General features: G+C 35.2%; 1 protein-coding gene across 3 annotated transcripts in view; it reads left to right on the top strand.

The window, feature by feature from the left end:
* SPAG6 (sperm associated antigen 6) overlaps positions 1-15,981 on the top strand; it is a 62,549-nt gene that overhangs the window by 24,125 nt on the left and 22,443 nt on the right. For all 3 annotated transcript variants that reach the window (XM_004380537.2, XM_004380536.2, XM_023735038.1), the window contains 4 exons: positions 7,499-7,704; positions 8,583-8,756; positions 9,930-10,082; positions 12,705-12,896. In XM_004380537.2, coding sequence (XP_004380594.1) covers positions 7,499-7,704; positions 8,583-8,756; positions 9,930-10,082; positions 12,705-12,896 — 725 coding nt within the window. The remainder of the gene's footprint in view (positions 1-7,498; positions 7,705-8,582; positions 8,757-9,929; positions 10,083-12,704; positions 12,897-15,981) is intronic.

Genomic DNA, 15,981 nt, shown 5'->3' with positions numbered 1-15,981 from the left:
ACTAAAGTTGTATAGGAGTGTGGCTAGTGAATAGCTTTGGCAAAAACAGCACCATGTTGTTATTAGGTGCCACCGACTCATAGTGACCCCATGTGACAGAGCAGAACGACCTGATGGGATTTCTTGGCTGTAATACTTATGGAAGCAGATCGCAAGGTCTTTTCTCCCATGGAGCTGCTGGTGGGTTCAAACTGCCAACCTTCTGGTTAGCAGCCGAGCGCTTAAGCATTTATGCCACCATGAAAAATTTGGTAGAATGGGATGACTGATTATTATTAACATAAAATTAATATTGTAAGTGGTGGCCAAATATTAAATGGATATTTTAGCCTGCTTTATCTCACAAAGGTTTTGGAGTGATACAGCTATATATTTCTAGGGCCAGATACAAAAAACCAGCCCATCTTTAAACTGGCAAATAGGGCGACCTAAGTGCAAAGAGATTATTGATTCATGACTTTCTTTTCCTTTTTAATGGAACAAAATATAACTTTTGTAGGTCCTAGAAACAGTGAGTTAAAAGCAGTGTTTGAAAAAGTAAAAAGCAATGATGTTAAAAGAAATTAGAGTTCCAGAAGAGTTTGATTTCCCTAATTATTTTTTAGTTAGTGTGCTAAATACACATTTTAAATTTTTTTCTCTTTTTGGAGAGCCTCTTCATTTTGAGTCCCTTTTGTTAGTTCTCATGATGAATCACTTACTTTAATTTTGCTTAAAACTCCTCTCTCCTTACATTTCCATCATGAACAGAAAGATTAGTTGAGCATCACATGTTTAGATTAATCCCTTTTTTGCAGGCCACTTTTTAGGTTTTCATCAGTTTCTTGGAATTCTCCTTTGAATTCTCTTATATAGCCCATAGTCGTTCTTCCTTTATGACCCCAAAACATGACTTCAAGCATCAAAGTAGAACAGCACCATTCTATATACAGGAAAATCCCCCATAGGTTGTTTTAGAAGGTATAAGGTTTAAGCTGGAGGTTGTAAAATGGTGGTCACAAGCTGTACCTGGCCCACAGATGGATGTGTTTTTTTTGGCCTGCACTATGTTGTCTCACACCCTCTTCTTAAACAAAGAGTTGCCAACATTTAAAAACTAGCTGATTTCACATTAAAAATCAGATCTGTAGCTTCTCTTGAAAAATCAAAAGACCTGACAACAGTAGGCCTATACATTGCAACACTGGGCTGAAGCGAAATAGCTGTTGCCCCTTGTAGATGGTGCATAGACTTTTCCAGTTTACTACTGCTCCCCACTCCTTGTTTTTCTTACATCCTCTAGCTTCAATGATTTTAGTTATTTGCCTGGCTTCTGTGGGCATTTGAGTTTGCCACCCCTGATCTAAACAAACAGCCTTTGTTGTTGTGTGCCAACAAACAACTAGCCAAACCATAACCAAGAAGAGTTCAGGTCATTGTGAGCACTATTAAAACAAAATTGCTTTTGCCTGATTTACCTAGTTTTTAGTGTTGGTGAAGAATATTGACTATACCATGGATTGCCAAAAGAACGAACAAATCTGTCTTGGAAGAAGTACAACCAGAATGCTCCTTAGAAGGAAGGATGGCGAGACTATGTCTTACATACTTTGGACATATTGTTAGGAAGGATCAGTCCCTGAAGAAGGACATCATGTTTGGTAGAGTACAGGGTCAGCGAAAAAGAGGAAGACCCTCGTTGAGATGGATTGACACAGTGGCTGCAGCAATGGACTCAAGCATAACAACGATTGTGAGCGTGGTGTAGGACCAGGCAGTGTTTCAATCTGTGGTGCATAGGGTCACTGTGAGTTGGAACTGACTTGACAGCACCTTACAACAAGTTTTATTAATGTTGATCTTAAAAGTTCTCCCTTTTACTTCTGTTCCTTTTATGTTTTACAATTAAAGTTGTACTGAGCCATCTTTTACTATTTTAATGGTCTTAGATCCATTTATATTCTAACACTTCATACCTGTTAGAGATCAATACAAGTTTAGCCTTTATTTTATTAGGCAAGAAACCCAAAAACTTAGGTCCCAAAGACAGCACAGAATGAAGTTCTTAAGAAAAAGCAACTGTGTGAAAAGCAAAGACTTATCCAGAATTTTCACGTTGTTAATATTCAAAAGGAGCCCTGGTATCGAAGTGGTTAAAGTGCTTGGCTGCTAACCGAAAGGTCAGTGATTCAAATCCACCAGCCACTCAGTGGGAGAAAGATGTGGTAGTCTGCTTCTGTAAAGATTTACAGTCTTGGAAACCCTATGGGGCAGTTCTGCTCTGTCCTATAAGGTTGCTATGAGTCAGAATTGACTCAACAGCAGTGGTTTTTTTTTTCTTTTTTGGTTAATATTCAAAGAATTGTATGCACATAAGCTTCCTAAATGTTATCAGAAAGAATCATGGAAAAATTGAGAGAGGCAGAAGAGAAATGTGATGAGGTGTTTTTTTTCCCCCAGTTGTCACAGTCCCACAGAGGAGGCTGCCTCAGTTCCTTCACTCATCAGTGAGCTATTCATGAGGCTGAATAGAACTAGTTATTCCTTTATTGAAAACAGCTGACCATCAAATTTGAGGACTATACATTCAGTTATCTACATGTATGCAATAAACAGCTTTAATTATTATTTGTAAATAAGTAAGTGCTGTTGGTTAATTTTATTCCCTTTGACAATTTGCAGTCTAAAAATGGTTAAAAATGGTAACTCCTAACATTAAAAAAAGTAATACTGTAACTTATATGTAATAACAGCATGAATTAAATCAGCAGGGAAAATGTGAAAAAGTAAATGGATAATGTATCTAATACATATTAGTAACATGTTTCTAGTATATATCAGTAACTTTTTTTGATAAGAATAATTATACCCTCTTTCCTAATATTTTGTTTAAAGGAGATGTACATTCCCACTATTTTTTTAAAATAAGAAACTTGCAGCTATTCTGAAGAATAAGCTAAAAATTTAATATTTTTTTTTCTGTGTATTAATAATGTTAGTATAGTTAGCTCCAGCAGTATCTACATGTATGGATAGAAGACGTATGTTTCTTTTTAAAAAATATATAATCACATTGAAAACAATGTGGCAAATAGAAAAGAAAAATATATCAGCAATAGTACCACCAACCCAGTCTAACCTCTGTTAGTATGTTGTATGTATAGCCTTTTTCTTTGCATTTTTTTAACATAGTTATAACTATTTTTTAATCTTGCTTGTTATCTAACAGTATATGTTTATGTCCCATGTTATTGCATAATAGATGTATTTTCAAAAAATCAATTTTGAGGTGTCAGTGAAATTAATTATATTTAAAATGTTGTGCAGTCATCACCATTGTATATTTCTAAAACATTTTCATCACCCTAAACAGAAACTCAGTACCCATTAAGCAGTAACTCCCCATTCCTTCCTCTTTCCAGCCCCTGGTAACTGCTAATCTACTTTTGTCTCTATGCATTTGCCTATTCTAGATATTTCATGTAAGTGGGTTCATACAATATTTATCTTTTTCATGTCTGACTTATTTCACTCAGCATAATGTTTTCATACTGTCATAGTGTGTATCAGTACTTCATTTATCTTTATGGCTGAATAATATTCCATTGTAAGTAGGTACCATGTTTTGTTTATTCATTTATCTGTTGATGGACACTACTTTTCAGAGTAGAAAAGTATAGGAAAAACAAAAAACGAGGAAGGAAGTAATGTGGAATGTACTTTCTAAAACAACACCCTTATATACATTTTCCCTGAACACTCCACTAACTTGACTCCTACCTCTGCTTTCTATTTGTAATGATTTGTTCTGTGTCACCCTGAGCAGGGTCTTTTAGGACAGAACAGTATTTTACTTCATTCTGCTTCCCCAAGATCTAGCAAAATTTCTAGCACATAGTCACACTTAATGAACACTCACATAAACCAAACCTGAGAGAGGAAAGAATTATATCAGGATGTATTTGGCTGCAAGCTACAGACTATCGATAGGTGTCTTAGGCAATAAGGACACTTTTTATTTCACATGACACAAAGTTCAATCAGAGCCGTTCCAAGGTTGGTTGTGCAGCTGAACAGTGTCATTGAGGACCCAGATGTTTTTCATTTTTGTACTCAGCCGTCCTCAGTATGTTGGTGATTTCTTCCCTTATAGTTGCAAGATGGGTGTAGGAGTTCCAGATGTCATTTGCAGACATGACTATGTCCAACAAAGAAGAGGTGGTGTTTCCTCCTGTGTGTGTCTGTTTATTTAGAGGAAAACCTTTACAGATGCTTCCAGCTGATTTTGACTCAGGTCCTATTGACCAGGATTGGTTCAGGCTGGGAGAGTGAGGATCTGGCATCTTCAGCCTCTATAGTGGGATGCAGGCTCTGCCAGCAAGGAAAAAATTGAGGGTTAGGGTAGGAGACCAAAGGCTATTGGGTAGACACCAACAGTGACTGGTACAGAAATGCCAGAAGAAGCAACAGTAGGAAAAAGGAGAAAGGTATGCCATGGCAGGTGAGGGAAGAGTAGTAATAGATACAGAATGAAATAGCCTGTAGTATTTGTAATATAAGTTGGAATCTCCTTGACAACAGCAGGTATCTGTAATATAAGGAGCCCTGGTGGCACAGTGGTTAATTGCTTGGCTGCTAACTGAAGGGGTGGCGGTTTGAACCCACCAGCTGCTCTGAGGGAGAAAGATGTGGCAGTCTGCTTCTGTAAAGATTTATGGACTTGGAAACCCTATGGGTGGTTCTACTCTGTCCTACAGGGTCACTGTGAATCGGAATCGACTTGACAGCATTAGGTTTGGTTTTGGGTTTTAGGTAGCACAATAGTTAAGCGCTCATCTGTGAACCAAAAGGTTGGTGGTTCAAATCCACCTAGTAGCTCTGTGGAAGAAAGAACCGGTGATTTGCTCCTGTAAAGATTACCCATTGCCTTTGAGTGGATTCCAACTCATAGCAACCCTATAAGACAGAGCAGAACTGCCCCCATAGGGTTTCCAAAGCTGTAATCCTTATGGAAGCAGAATGCCACATCTTTCTTCCATGGAGTGGCTGGTGGTTTCAAACTGTCTACTTTTCGTTTAGCAGCCTAACGCTTAACCACTGCGCCACCAGAGCCCCTCCCGTAAAGATTACAGCCTAGAAAACCCTAAGGGGCAGTTCTACTCTGTAACATGGGGTTGCGGTGAGTCAAAATCAACTCCAGGGCACCTAACAACAACATCTGTAATATAGTTGGGTGTGCATTATTTAGGCCTATTATATTTTACCTATATACACAGTCTTATTCCTACTATATGTATGAAGGCTATAGAACAATGTTATTTCTAAGTAACAATGTGTGTCACCCAAGAACAGGTCCTGGTTTTATAGAACCATATAAATTTGAAGTTAATCTTTAAAAAACATATATGAAATTGCAAGTACAAAATTGCTATGCCCGATCCAGGTCCTTGGAAGCTTCATTACCTTCACAGAAAATTTTTCTTTGTTAGCTGCATTGTAAAAGTACCAACCCCCACATCTGATACCATCACTACCTAGAGAGAACAGAAGAAGTTTAGGGTGGGACTGGGTAACAAGTCAGAACAACAGAGTTGACTATATTATTAACACAGAGGAAGGTACGGTGCTCTGAGAATTGTTCAAGGAAAGGATGTGTGGGAATTATAAACTAGACAGTAGATATTTCTTCAAAAGAACCTTAACTTTTTATTAATACTACTTCTAAGCAGTTGTAGTTTGCTACATACTCTCTACTCTTAGAAACTGTATAAAAGTAGAAATACATGACTAGATGAACTAATCCTTATACTCTCTGAAACAAAGTGTTCAGGCCATTATATATATTCCAGGTGTGTTTAAATATATACATATAAAGTTGGTTTGGTTAGTGATAAAATGTTTGACCGTGCAGCACATGTATAATTTGGATTGAATTGAACTGAATTGAATTCTTAAGTGTTAATAATTAACAGAAAATGAGAATTATATCTAGAAACTACATAACAAACAATATCACACTTCATATTTTCTTTCTGTTTTCCTCGGGGGTGGGAGAAACAGTGATCACCTGTTTCACCTGCTGTCTTGTTGGTCTTCAGGCCATTGTAAAAGCATCCCAGAGACTGCTTCTAAGGAATCTGTTATATTGTTAGGTTGATATTCCAGTCTGTTGCTGCCATCTTGTCTTTTTCTTTAAACCATTTTCCTCTATCTGCTTCTAGTTCTTGAGATTACATATTACCTTCCCATTGTATCCCATATATCATACCGATTTTTTTTATTGAAAGGGATACTTGCTAATCAGCGTGGTGTTAATTTGTAGAAGTGTGTCATCTGCACCAGAGTTGAATGAACCTGGCACATAATAACCTTCCATTGATACTTGTTAATGAAAGAATGAATGAATCATTTATACAGTATTGAGACTTCTAAGATAATTATAATAATTTGAGGAAGACACATATTGGATACTAACTTGTATTTTCTAACATTTTCTTTTTATAAAATGTGATATTACCACTCTTTTGAAAATATAAAACACATGTTCTTTTAAAGACTTTAAGTGATATGCTGAATAGATAACTTGGCTATTAAGGCATATTTATAAATTGTTAAAGCACTGCAAATCTGGGAAAATAAGAACATAATTCGAAAGGAAGAGATTATAGAAATAAGTGTATGTAATTCATAAGAGAAGCCACAAATACAATGAGAGTAGAATCGGTAACTGGTGCTTTATGTTTCTCAAAAGACATTTTTAACATATATATTATATGTATCTGCCTGACTGTCTCCTATTCTCTGTAATTTAAACTGTGTTATTTTTATAGCTGTTATTCTTGGACACACGAGTAAATCAACGTGTCGTGTATTCAAAAGATATTTACTATATTTCTGACATAAATTTATTCCTTTATCTAAATACTAACATTTATATAGAAGTATATTCTTCAGTAGTAGATCTTGCTTTTGAAAGTATTTTTAGATGTACAGTGAAAATGCACATTTATATTTTATTTAAGGTTTGGATAAAATGAAAGGAATTTAAAAATCGACATTATTAGCACAAGATTTATGTTAATGTTTACTCACGTAAACAGAACAAAATACTGTCTAATTGGTGTGGTTGGTAAATTTTGGGTACTTTAATTTTCACTGTTATTGTAAACCATGCATAAAATGCTTGCCTATTGAGAAGTGCAGAATTGTCAGAGCTTAAACAGCTGACATCTGCTTACTCTCTTAAAAAAAAAAAAAAAAAAGAATAACAAGCCATTTCAGCCTAATCTACCTCAAATGTGTTCATGTAAATGGAGGTCCATCTATTGACCTGTATTCTTTTCAGCTCAGGATTGGTCCACATGGTTTATGAAACCAGGAAGGCTGATTTGAAATGCAGATGTCGAGACAGTGAAGTATACCCTACCCTTTTTTCTTTGCTGTATCTGTCAGGGTGAAAAATGGCTTGCACAAGGGTCAGTCACCCATACTCACTTAATTACTTTTCTTGGACCCACAGAACTGTCACAAGCTGTGGTGGATGCAGGAGCGGTTCCTCTTTTAGTACTCTGTATCCAGGAGCCAGAAATTGCTTTGAAAAGGATTGCTGCTTCGGCCCTCAGTGATATTTCAAAGCATTCTCCAGAGTTAGCACAGACAGTAGTGGATGCAGGAGCTATTGCCCACTTAGCCCAGATGATCCTGAATCCTGATGCTAAATTGAAGGTATTTAAAAATAAGGTTAAAAAACAGTCATTCCAGGCTACATAGTAACCGAAGAAAATGGAATGTGTACAGATTAATATTATATATTTAAAAATAATAAGTAATCATTGAACACAGATATGAATAGATTATGTATTTGGTCTTCTAATATGTGAAAATAATTGCTGTAAGAAGTAGATAATAAAGATGCGATTGGGAAAAACATGTGCAATGTTGAAAACTAGAAGTAACACCAGTGTTAACATTAATAATTAAAACGAGGACTCACATACTCATAGAACCTTAGAGTTGGAAGGAACCTAAAGGTTTTCTAGTACCACCACTGTAACATTTAATTTTCTTAAAAAAATTGCTGTATTAGTTTTTTTTATACCTTTTTGAAATCTGATTTTCACTTAGTAGTCCCAAGAATACTTTTATTTTCTAATAATTATATTCTATGTACTTTTAAAATTATTAACATTACCTAAGCAATGGAAAATTCTTTGAAATGGTATTAGCATCATCTCAAAAATATATGTTAGTTCTGCTTGATCGGTTTTTGTACAAAATTACCATGTGTTATAAATTAACAATGTAAGTATTGCATAATTAAGAAATACTCATTCAAAGGTAATATTCTTTGATCATCTGCAATACATAGAGTTTTAAATACTCAATTGAGAACTAAGAAATTTAATTTTAAAAATTAGGGAATTAAAAAAATGAGTGTTTAAGACTTGAATGTGAATATCTCAAGACTCAGAAATCATAGGTTATATTAGATATGTAATTGTTTTTTCTTTTTATAAAGGAATTTAATATAAAGCTGTTTAAATTGCATCTGAACTCTTTGTGGACCCTATGTAATTTTTTTTTTTTTTTTTTTTGCTTAACAGCGTCAGGTCCTTTCAGCTCTCAGTCAGATAGCAAAACATTCTGTGGATCTGGCAGAAATGGTGGTTGAAGCAGAGATTTTTCCAGTTGTACTTACCTGTCTGAAGGACAAAGATGAATATGTGAAGAAAAATGCTTCTACTTTAATTAGAGAGATTGCAAAACATACACCCGAGGTATTAAAAAAAAAAAGCTTCAAAATACGATAATTTGTAGTTAATTTTAGTTTTAAAATAAAACATCAATTTGTTTACAAGGCCCAAAGATTGTGCCACATGATCTGGTAAGATCAGGGTTTCTCCTCAGAACTGTTGACATTTTAGACTGGCAGTTCTTCTGTGGGGACTGTCATGTTGCATTGTAAGATGTTTAGCAGCATCCCTGGCCTCTAATCACTAGATGCCAGTAGCATCCCCCAATTATGACAATCCAAAATGTCTCCATACATTGCCAAATGTTCCCTGAGTGGCAAAACTGCTCCCAGTTGAGAACCACTGGCTTAGATCAATGGAGTTTGAGTCTGAAATCTCAGTTTTTAATCATTTTCAGCTTTCCATTTCCAGAGTATGGATGCTGTGGACCTTTGCCATCCTTATCATTTTATGTCAGCTAGTAGTAGTGAGAACGGTATTACACCTCCAGATTGGGAGAGACCACAAAGGTCCCCTAGCCTGGTGCAACCACCTCGACAGCTGCTCTTACATGGTTCTTTCCTGCTCTGAATTCTTAGATGTGAAGGAAGTAGACAAAGCAGGCCTGTATTGATTCTGAAGTAGTATCTTTTTCTGTGTATTTTTTGACTAATCAGTTTTCATTTCGTTAAACTTTAAACTCTTCATTCTTTATTTCACCTAACATTTTTCCTTGGTTGAGATTTTTCAAGGTTGAAGAGCAACCAGCTAGTAATCATTACTAGGAAAGGGAGGATAATTAGATGAGAATATTTTAAGTGTGACATTGTCTTTTGGTATTCAGTGATTAATCTGCTTCATACTCACGCATTATGATTGGGGGTTTCAGTAGTTGGCTAGTTATGAACTAGCCCTAGGCTCAGTGTCTAGGTGAGGGATTTTGACATCCATTATAATAGGGATAAAAGTTGTGCCGTCGCTGCATGAAAAATTGAACCACAAAGTGCCTCACAGTGAGTATATTTGTACATTTGAAATAGTGAGATTATTATACTTGTATATTTCTTTAGTGAACATAGTAATTTTCACTAAATGATCTTTCAAATTTTGCTAGGTATTTTTAGGTTCTAAATAAAAGTTTGTGAATACTAAATAATATATACAGATCATCTTATGCTTTATGGTCACGATTATCTAGATCTACTCCTTTTCTCTTAGCTTTCGCAGCTGATAGTTAATGCAGGAGGAGTTGCCGCTGTGATTGATTGTATTGGCTCCTGCAGAGGAAACATAAGGCTGCCTGGCATCATGATGCTGGGTTATGTAGCGGCCCACTCTGAGAACCTGGCAATGGCAGTGATCATTTCCAAGGTTTGTTCTTCCTTCTTCTTTTTATTTTTTTTAGTATTGCAGTGAGATATTCTAATTAATAGTCTAATTAATTCTAATTAATACTCTCCTACAGAATATAAAATATAATTGACTGAAGTGAAAGAATTACCTGAAAAGATTTTCAGCTTTTTTCCAATGCTTATTAGTAAGTTTCCTAAAGCAATGCCTGAAGTAAGGTTTACTGTATAGGAAGTTTACAGTTTTATTCAGTGTTTAATATCAATAAAATATCAACTGTTTTGAGTATTAGCATCATCTGTATTTAAATATTAAGTGCATTTGTATGTTTAAGGTTTGACTATGCATATTTACAAATATACAATGCATACTTGGTTATAAACAACTTATAAATGTTTTGTTCTCCCAGTCTAAAAATCCTTCCTTTCCTGTCATTTGGGTAGGAGATGACACTGGCGAGGACATACTTTTTCATCTACTTTTCCCTCCTGCTTTCATGAACTAATGTATTTTCTTAAAAAAAAAAATTACTGTGGAGTCGATTCTGACTCATAGTGACCCTATAGGACAAAGCAGAACTACCCCTTAGTGTTTCCAAGGAGTGGCTGGTAGATTTGAACTGCTGACCTTTTGGTTAGCAGCGGTAGCTCGTAATCATCGCACCACCAGGGCTCCTAATATTTTTTTCTTAGAAGCAGACAGTTCAGAGCACAAGTCAGACAGCAGTGTTTTTGTTTCCTTGCTCTAGGGATTGTTGCCCTACCTCAATTCACAGCTTTGTTATTAACCTACCATAGAATGTAGCCCTGGCACATAGTAGGTGCTCAAAAAGTATTTGTTGAATGAATATTGATCTCCAGAAGAATGCTTCAAAGGCTGTGTGCTTAAAGTGTGTCTATGGTGACCCCCTAGGGTGTGGGTTCTTATCAACATAGAAAACCTGCTGCTGTATGCTAAACAGAAATGTGGAATTTTTTGATCCCTTGCTACTCTCTAGAATAAAAAGGAGCCTCAGATCTTTATTTTCTACCTATTCCATGGCAATTCCTTGCTTCCCTCCCCTTTTATTCTTCGATTTCCTTTTGTTCTATTACCAAAGACTATCGCGGTGACTAGAGCAGTAGTAGTGCCTTCTGAAGGGTCACTGTCATTGTAGTGGCATTACAGGGATTTTTGTTTCTTGGTTCTTTTGTGGCTAGTCAGAAAGCTCACACATAGGAAAAATGATGAAAAAAGAAGAAATTGCTTTTGCCTCCAACATCCCTTTCTCAAACTAACCAGGAGACCCTCTTTCTTTGGTCTAGGGTCACTGCTGGCCTCTCCCACCTAGTTTGTTTTGCAGTTAGTTGAAGATCAAGGTGGCAGCAGCAGTTACAGGGAAACCACCCAGTACTGTATCATTCTCTCCTTCTCCTAAATATTACTATAAGGACTAATAATAACACCTTACATTTAAATAATACTTTATAATTTTGAAAGCATATTCATACTCCTTATCTCGTTTGCTATTCACAACAACTGAGGCTGGTAAATCAGGGCTTGAGGGGAGGGTACTGTCTCCTTTTCTTCCTGCTTCTTCAATCTCAACATCCCTGAAGAATGGACTTTCTGGAAAGTTGCTTTATTCTGAAGACAGGTCTGACCTTTTGTATTGGCAGACAGACATTTTTAGTTGTAGGAAAGAATCCAGGAAGAAATATGGCAGGTCTCTTCAGGAAATTGATCTTAATGACCAAATTAAAAAGTGGAGAAAAAAATAGTATATATAATGATTTGGCCTTTGCTAGGATAGCATGACCATGTGATATTAATTTTTATGGTACTAAATTTAAGATGATAATTATTATAGTATCAAATTAGTTAGAAAATTGTGCCTATACAGAAATTGGAATTATAATTTGATTTGGTTGATTCTTCCTTGGGAATATAAACTGATTTATTTGAGGCCCTTTAGTTTTCTGTTTTGATTATTTAGATAAAATTGAAGAGTGAAGTATAAAATGTAAGCACATGCTGTGTAACTAAAATAATAATTTCTACTTTGACATTCAAACATGGTAAAAATGGGCAAAACTATAAAAGTTGACCAAAATTAATAGAAAATTTTCACTTACTATTTCAGGAAAGGTATTAGTGAAAATATTTCATCTAAAAGATACCTAAACAGTATTCTAACTCATATTATTCATTTGATTTTGCAGGTATGCTAGTTATTTGTCTCAGATTTATTAAACTTGGTGAAAAAAGACAATTTCTTTAAGGATTCTAAATTAACTTTTTTATCAAGGAAAATAGAAAGTTTTAAAATCTTAAATATTTTTAGTTTGTCATGGTATAACCTGATTTTGTATATATCCTAGTCTGTAGCATCTGTTGTTTGATTAAATGCCTCTCTGTTTAGGGGGTAAAAGCTAGCAGAGATATTCTTCGTTTAGTTGGATTGTTACAGATAATTAAGGTAAATTAGTTCTAATCATTTTGTTGACTTGAAAAATGACAGCCCCAGTGATGTGCTCATTTATTGAATTGTTTAGGAAAGAAGGATCAAGACCAAATGATTTCTTCTAATGTTTGAGAGACGTGGAAAGACTCTTTAATTCTGCTCTAGATTCCTAACACTTGCTTTTTTGATCAACACTGCAGGGTGTACCCCAGTTGTCAGTCTGCTTGTCAGAAGAACCAGAAGATCATATTAAGGCTGCTGCTGCTTGGGCCTTAGGACAGATTGGGAGACACACTCCTGAACACGCACGGGCTGTTGCAGTCACAAATACTTTGCCAGTTCTGCTTTCTTTGTACATGTCAACAGAAAGTTCTGAGGATCTTCAAGTAAAAGTAAGTGCTTGATTCTTAACTGTTTTGTGAAAATTTATTACAGTTTCATTTATTCTTCAACATATGTTATTTAAAATGCTTTACTTTTTATTATAGACAGTATCATTTTTATGAGTCAAGAAATACAAATTTTGCATAAGAATTGATTCATAGCTTCTTTGAAAATAGATTGCCTTTGTCTCTATCAGTGTTTCTGTATCAGTGATCCATTTTAACGAAAGTCCTTAACAGGTGTAAAGTTGTCTGTAGGATGAATGTCTAGCTAATTGCATTCTACGTTCTTGTTGACTTTGTACTGGAGTTGGAATTGACTGGAGAGATCGTTAGTTCATTTCACAGAAAAATTTGAGTCCAAAAGAATTTAAAGAGCTTTCCAAAGGTATAATGTAACTAGTTGGAGGGTATTCTTGGAGCCATAATCTACTTTTCCTAACTCCAGCTCCACTGGTTTTTTAATTATATGTCCTATATTTGCTCCCCATAAAAAGTATGTCCTTAAGATCCATAACCATTTTTAAGTCATGCATTTTTTTTTTTAAAGCAAGCTTTCTGGAAATACTATAAGCTATTAAATTGATTCACAGAACTTGAATATACAGTAGGGTGGGTTGTTTAATAATTTCAAAATTTCAAAGAAAGAAGAAAAATGTTTCCCAGCATATTATCTATTAGGAAAAGATGTAATTCTTTGAAAGCAATTTTTCAGAATTGACTTGGATCAAGGGAATACACAGCAAAGACAAAAGTTTGCAATAAAATTAACAATAGTAAATTAAATTACATTTAAATTTTAATTAAAATAGTAAATTAATAAATAGGAAAACACATTAGCTAAAATATAACTTTAAATGATATGAGGCAGGAAGTTCATTTGAACTAGGTAGCTGAGGGGTTCTGAAAGTTATATATAGTGAATCATTTATTTGATTTATAAATTGTATAAAAGTTAATTTTTGTTTATTTGGTTATGTTTACATGTTATTTCTCTACAAACTCATTGAGAGGGAAATTGATTTATAATATTAATATTTCTTCAATTTTCTGAGACTTTCTAGATCAAAGCAAGGATTTAATAGATTTAGGGCTTCCCTAACATTTTTCCAATGTTGAGTACATTCCTTGGCAACACTTGGTTGAATAAGATTGACAGTGTGCTCTGTAAGGTCTTTTCCAATTTAGCAATTCTGTGATTCTATGACTTTCTGGTCAGAAAGCACAACTCTGTTTCCACTTTTGAGTTGTCCAAGTACATAGTTCTCTTTTAGCTTCGTATTTCTTTAACCCATTATCATTATTGCTATTTCTTTCTTCCTTCTCCTCTCTCCCTCCTTCTGGACTTCTTCCTTTTTTCTCCCTTTTCTGTCCTCCCTCCTTTTATCTCTAGTGATGTAGTGACTCTTGGACTCCACTGCGGGTTCTCTACAGGCATAAACGTGCCCACGTTATAATAGTAGTTATGTCCAACTTCTAGATTATCAGAAAAATTATTACTATTTAAAAAATAATCTTTTATCACCTTCAGATTCCTGCATTTAACAATTTTTATTTTCCTTTAGGTAAAGGAATATATGAGCTAGAGAATTAATAATTAATAGTTAAAGTTAATAGTAATTACAGCTTGAGAAATTCTTTCAAATACTTTCCCAATGTAGCACTATAGTACATTTTAATAGACTATCTTTTTATATACTATCAAGTTTATATAACTTGGTTTTTCATGAATTATTATGATGTTATAATATCAGTGGGGTACAATAAGTTTGAAAAATTCACTTTGAAGTGAAGTAACTTTTTTTGTATTTTAGCTTGACAAAGGTTGTTTTATTCAAACATTTAGGTTTACTAATAGAAATTAAAGTTCCTTCTACCTATATTTGATACGGCATTTACTTTCATGAAATACACTAGGTAGTTAATTTTAAAAAGTGGAATCTTTACCAGTCATTATCCTGTAAGCAATCTTTCCAAGGCTTTAAGGCCACCCACATAAGTATTTTCTTACTGTAGAGACTTGATCATTGTTTTTTTTCTTTCCCCCAAGGTCTCTTGGATTCTATCAGTTGTTATTTTAAAGGCTTTAGAATGAAAGTCCCATTCAAGTCTGTTTGATTTGACACTATCTCAGTAGGGAAAACTGTATCCAAGAGCATCACGAGCTGTCTTACGTTATTTCTCATTTGTTGCTCTGTGACAGCCTTGAAATTATAAAGCCATGTTGAAGTTCATTTTGTCTCAAAGGCATGTCAGCTTCTGTAAGCTTTCTCTAATTGGTTCTGATCCAGGAGAGCCAATGAGCAGCTCCTTGGAATTTCTTGCCTGTTTTACATAGCCTTACTATATGCCTGAATCTGTGTTATTCCAAATATCTTAATAAAAACTGAAAAAAATTATCTTTCATCTGATAAGCTTACCTACATATATTTTGAAAATATTCAGGCAACTGCATTTTCACTTGTTTTGATTTGAAGTGTCTGTTCCATCTTAGTTTGGCTTTTTTTTTTTTATTGTTGTAATTAAATGAAGTTTACATTTCAAGTTAGTCTCCCATACAAAATTTTTATACATACATTGTTATGAGACCCTAATTGCTCACCCCATTCTGTGACAGTACACTCCTCCTTTCCGCCCCTGATTCCCTATGACCATTCAACCAGCTCCTAACTCTCTCTGCCTTCCCATCTCACCTCTGGACAGAAGCTGCCCCTTTGGTCTCTTGTATCTGCTTGACTAAGAGGCAAACTTTTCAAGAGTATCACTTTATGCCCCACAGTCCAGTCCAATCCCTGTCTGAAGAGTTGGCCTCAGAAATTGTTTTAGTTCTGGGCTGATAGAGACTCCAGGGGCCATGCTTTCCAGGGTACCTCCAGTCTCAGTCAGACTATTAAGTCTGGTCTTTTTACTACAATTTGAGTTCTGCACCCCATCCTTCTACTGCTCCATCAGGGACCCTCTGTTGTGTTCCCTGTCAGGACAGGACGTTCACTGGTGGTAGCCGGGCACCATCTAGTTCTTCTGGTCTCAGGCTGATGAAGTCTCTGGTTTATGTGACCCATTCTGTCTCTTGGGCTAATACTTTCCTTGTGTC

The sequence above is a fragment of the Trichechus manatus genome, unplaced genomic scaffold (genome assembly GCF_000243295.1).
Source record: "Trichechus manatus latirostris isolate Lorelei unplaced genomic scaffold, TriManLat1.0 scaffold00075, whole genome shotgun sequence".
NCBI classification, from domain to species: domain Eukaryota; kingdom Metazoa; phylum Chordata; class Mammalia; order Sirenia; family Trichechidae; genus Trichechus; species Trichechus manatus.
This window is presented reverse-complemented; position numbering and strand designations above follow the sequence as displayed.